General features: G+C 44.1%; 1 protein-coding gene across 1 annotated transcript in view; it reads right to left on the minus strand.

The window, feature by feature from the left end:
* Nucleotides 1–3,493, minus strand: part of LOC126394930 (uncharacterized) — an 11,111-nt gene extending 7,618 nt beyond the window's left edge. Inside the window, exons 1-2 of the mRNA XM_050052071.1 lie at nt 3,388–3,493; nt 8–1,902 (exon numbers count right to left, since the gene is read on the minus strand). Coding sequence (XP_049908028.1) covers nt 8–1,894 — 1,887 coding nt within the window. The 5' untranslated portion in view covers nt 1,895–1,902; nt 3,388–3,493. The remainder of the gene's footprint in view (nt 1–7; nt 1,903–3,387) is intronic.
* Between the last annotated feature and the right edge of the window lie 538 nt (nt 3,494–4,031).

Consider the following 4,031-nt stretch of genomic DNA (forward strand, 5'->3'; position numbering starts at 1 on the left):
TGAGGACCAGCATAAGGATGCCCTCCTGAGCTGCTGTGCAGGACTGTTGCAGCTCCAAACGCTCTTGAAGGAATTCTGGCTTCTCCTTATCCATGGCCATGAGCTTGCCCAGGCTGCTCACTCTGTCCATCAGGTACTTGCTGGACACTTCAGTGTAGGTCCCTGAGATCATGTGGACCAGACTGGCAACATTGGAGGCTTGGAACGCCTGGTTGTACAGCATGTCTTTGACAAATAGTTTATTGTTGTAACTGAGTTTCTTTGTATCATCAGCTGTTGAAACAAAATCTTTCAGTGTCTTGCTGAGGCTGCATTTGATTATGTTAGAGATCATCTGGAAGAAGCGCACCATCTTCTCCCACTGCTCTTTGACTCTGCCCATGGCATCGAGACCCTTGACCAGCATCTTGATGGTGGTTTCAAAGTCAATCTCCTTGATCTTACAGCTCTGCATTTCAACCAAGATCTCAGTCAGCTCCTTCTGATTCCGCTCCATTCTCTCCACAGACTTCTCATAGGCCTCCCGTGTTTCCTTGAGTTGTTCTCGGCTCTGCTCAATTTTGAAACGAGCGTTATCTGCTGCTCTCTGACTGGCAGACTGATCTCCTGTGCTGCTCTGTGCTTTGCTCATCATTGGTGATGTAGGAGAAAAAGCTGGAGAGCCCAATACTTTTTTGCTTTTGGTGTCAAAGATGAGGGATTGGTCATCCAGTTTCTTCAGTTTCTTGATGAGCTCTGCTTCTTTCTTGTCATCCCAATTTTCACCAGGTTTATATGTGGCCAGTTCTTCACAGATGTTAATACCCAGCTCACAAAGTTTCAGAGCATCCTCCTGAAGTTTGCTCCCTTTCATCTGCATTAAGGCCTCGGAGATTCTTTTGAATTGAGCTTCAGACCAGTTTGTCTTTGTGGATTGTGCTTTCTGATCATACAGGTCCTGCCAGGCTATTTTCCCTTCCTTCAAATACTGTGTAAGAGTTCCTACAATGGAAAGAATCTCTGCAGACTTACAGCCGACTGAGAGCACATCTACGTTTTCATTTTGCGATTTGCTTTGATGGAATGAGTCTGAGATTGTTTCTACTGAATCGCTGATTGTTTTTACTGGAGTACTTGCCATGTTAGCGACTCCATTAACAATTCCTGTCACTGCCTTTGAAAGTCCTTCAACCACATCCATTCCAATCATTTCCCATCCGGAGGGAAGAGAGTCCATTGCTTTCTTGTAGCTATCTTGTGCTTCATTTATTTCCTTTTCCATGGCCTCCATTGCTTTCTTGGACTGTTCTTTAAGCTCAGTGGCAGTCTTCTCCCGTATTTCATTTTCCTTAATCTTCATCTTCACCTTCTCCAGCTCTTCTCCATGAAAGCGTTCAGCATTGACACAGGCCGCCAGTAGTTCCTGGATTAAGTTGATGACATCTGTGTACTTCTTTTCAACACTGCCTGACAGTGTCACACATTCATCTGCAATGGTGCGAATGTTTTCCAGCTGATTTGGCAGGAGCTTGCCAATAACTTCATCAGGTGCATTGAAAAGGAGCTTGACTGCTGCCTTCATGTAATCAGGAACTGTGGCTGTGTGAAGGCGGATCTGATCCATATTCTTGTGGGCCTCATTGAATGCATGCCAGCCTGAGTTACAGATTTGCATGAGGCAGGCCCTGAACGAGTCTGGGTATTGTATGTACTTGTAGCCCTTCTCTGGGGGGTTCTTGTTGATGGAGAAGTCATCAGATGAGGAGATGAAGACGAGCTCCCCCATGATGGCGATGGAGAGGGGGGCAGGAGTCAGGTACTCTTCCCAGTTTGCATTAGGCTGCATCAGCATCTTGGTGGTCTCTCGCATATCTGCTGCAGTGGTGAGACCCTGAGTGGCCTTAGCAATTTCCATGGTGTGTGCTGTTCAACGAAGCAGATAAAGAAGATGTCATGCAAGTGCTTTGACAAAATACAAACAAATGCAAAATACAATTTCTATTACTAATACAAGCCTGAACTCATAGATATTATACTTGTGGTTAGCCCATCAATGAGGTACCCATATCATGACATGAAGTTGCATGCAACAAATGAATTTAATTTGGTGGGAAATGTCTTGGATCACAGCCAATGAGAACCTCCTGAACGAAGTTGGTGTTCTAATCCAATAGATTCCAAGCCAACTGGCTTTGGGAAGACAGAAATTTCTAAAATATGACTTAAACTTACAACTAAATTCATGTAATGACTAAAACTAAATTGAAAATAGCTGCCAAAATTAACACAGGTAGCAGCCTGCCTGACCACATGATAATTATCAGCATGCAAGTACATATTGTTCCGATGATGTGTGGAAGTTTGCTCATTTTCTTCACTAGTCGGGGCTGAGAAGAAACTTCAAGTGAAGTGGTAACAGCAGTTTAGTTATAGATAGATAGACGGATGGACGGACGGACAGACACTTTATTTATCCCGAAGGATTAAATAATAGAATTACTTAAACCATGGCATAACACAGGAGTTACGTTTATCTCAGTAAATACATTTTGAGCTGAGTGTGGGCACAAAGTTGAGGGAGAAATGGGAAAAGAAAACCAAACACTAAAGGCTCAGGTGTAGTCGATAGTGACGTGGTAAAGGCGTGAAAAAAGTCGCTAGTGCGCGACGTCTTCCCTGGCATACTACCGCGAGGTGCCGCATGTAGCTCAATGGGCGCCTTGCCGCGTGGTCTCAATTTTTGGAAGGTACGCGACAGCCCCCGCGCTTGGCCGCGCAACACAATTTTCGTCACCAGGCAGCAAGCGCTCGCCACTACCCGCTCACCACTGCCCGACTGTACCTGGACCTTAAGATGCTGCTGGATATGGGAAGTATGACAGCTATAGTGCTAGCTCCAGTGCTGTCCTTTCTCCATTAGACTCAGGGGAAGAGGATAGCAAAGTTTGGCTTGATGCCATATTTGATTTAGTTGCCGTACCAGACACCCCTAAAAATCCTTTGAGTAAGAAAACAAAGTGCTAAAGGAAGTGGTACACTCATGTGTAATGTAAAAATGATATATGTTTTTTATTAACCCTGCTAATAAATCCTTGGAATGTGTGGTTTTACAGGCTAAATGTTTTCTTCACGATTAAAAAATGCAAAAACAACATCCTTCTCTGTCTTTTCTAAGGTTGCCTTTAGATCTCTCCGTAGTTAGAAATAACAACAAGATGAACAAAGATAGACTCAAGATAGTCATGTTTCCTGCAGTCTTGAGGAGATGACTCCTCTTGTGTGACTATGTGTGTCTGTGAATCTAGCCCTGGGCTGTGAAGGCAGAAATCAGACATCAGGGAGTGTTAGAGAGACAGTGTGTGTGATGATGATGATGATGATGATGATGATGATGATGATGACTCTTACCTGTTGAGGTGTCAGCAGTCACAGCAGCTCTGAGCTCAGTCTGTCCTGTTAAGTTTCACCTTCTCTGAGACAATTCTCTGAAATCATGTAACCACAGCAGCCAATCAGCAGCAGAGACTGTAAACACTCAGCAGCAGTGTGTGATAACGTGTCTCAACCAATCAGAAAGAAGCTCCTGACACTTCCTCATTCCACTGGGCCCATAATAACCACTGGGCCCATAATAACCTTTGAGCACACTGTAAGCTGAGCAGCCTTGTGCTCCTCCTCTTGGCGTGTTGAGGTTCCACACTGTGACATCAGAGAGCCAGACAGGAGGGAGCTGCAGGAGCTCCTCTGTTTATTTGATTGATTGTTTACTGAAAATGAATCATTCACAAAACATCAACACACAAACCACAACGAACACGCCTCAACCTACAGTGCACATTTAACATTTAACATGAAGACAGTGAAAACAAATAAAGCAAATTCATAGTTCTGCACTCTTTCTCTCGGGGTCCTCGAATATTTTCATCTTTCATATGCTGTGAGGAGACTTTGCATGTTTATTCCCATTAGTATCACAGCACTGAGCTGATCGTCCATAAGAGTCTTTTTAAAAACAGAAAAAGGGCCTTTGTCTTCCTCCATTTGGATGTGTG

Source organism: Epinephelus moara, chromosome 8 (assembly GCF_006386435.1).
Source record: "Epinephelus moara isolate mb chromosome 8, YSFRI_EMoa_1.0, whole genome shotgun sequence".
Classification (NCBI taxonomy): domain Eukaryota; kingdom Metazoa; phylum Chordata; class Actinopteri; order Perciformes; family Serranidae; genus Epinephelus; species Epinephelus moara.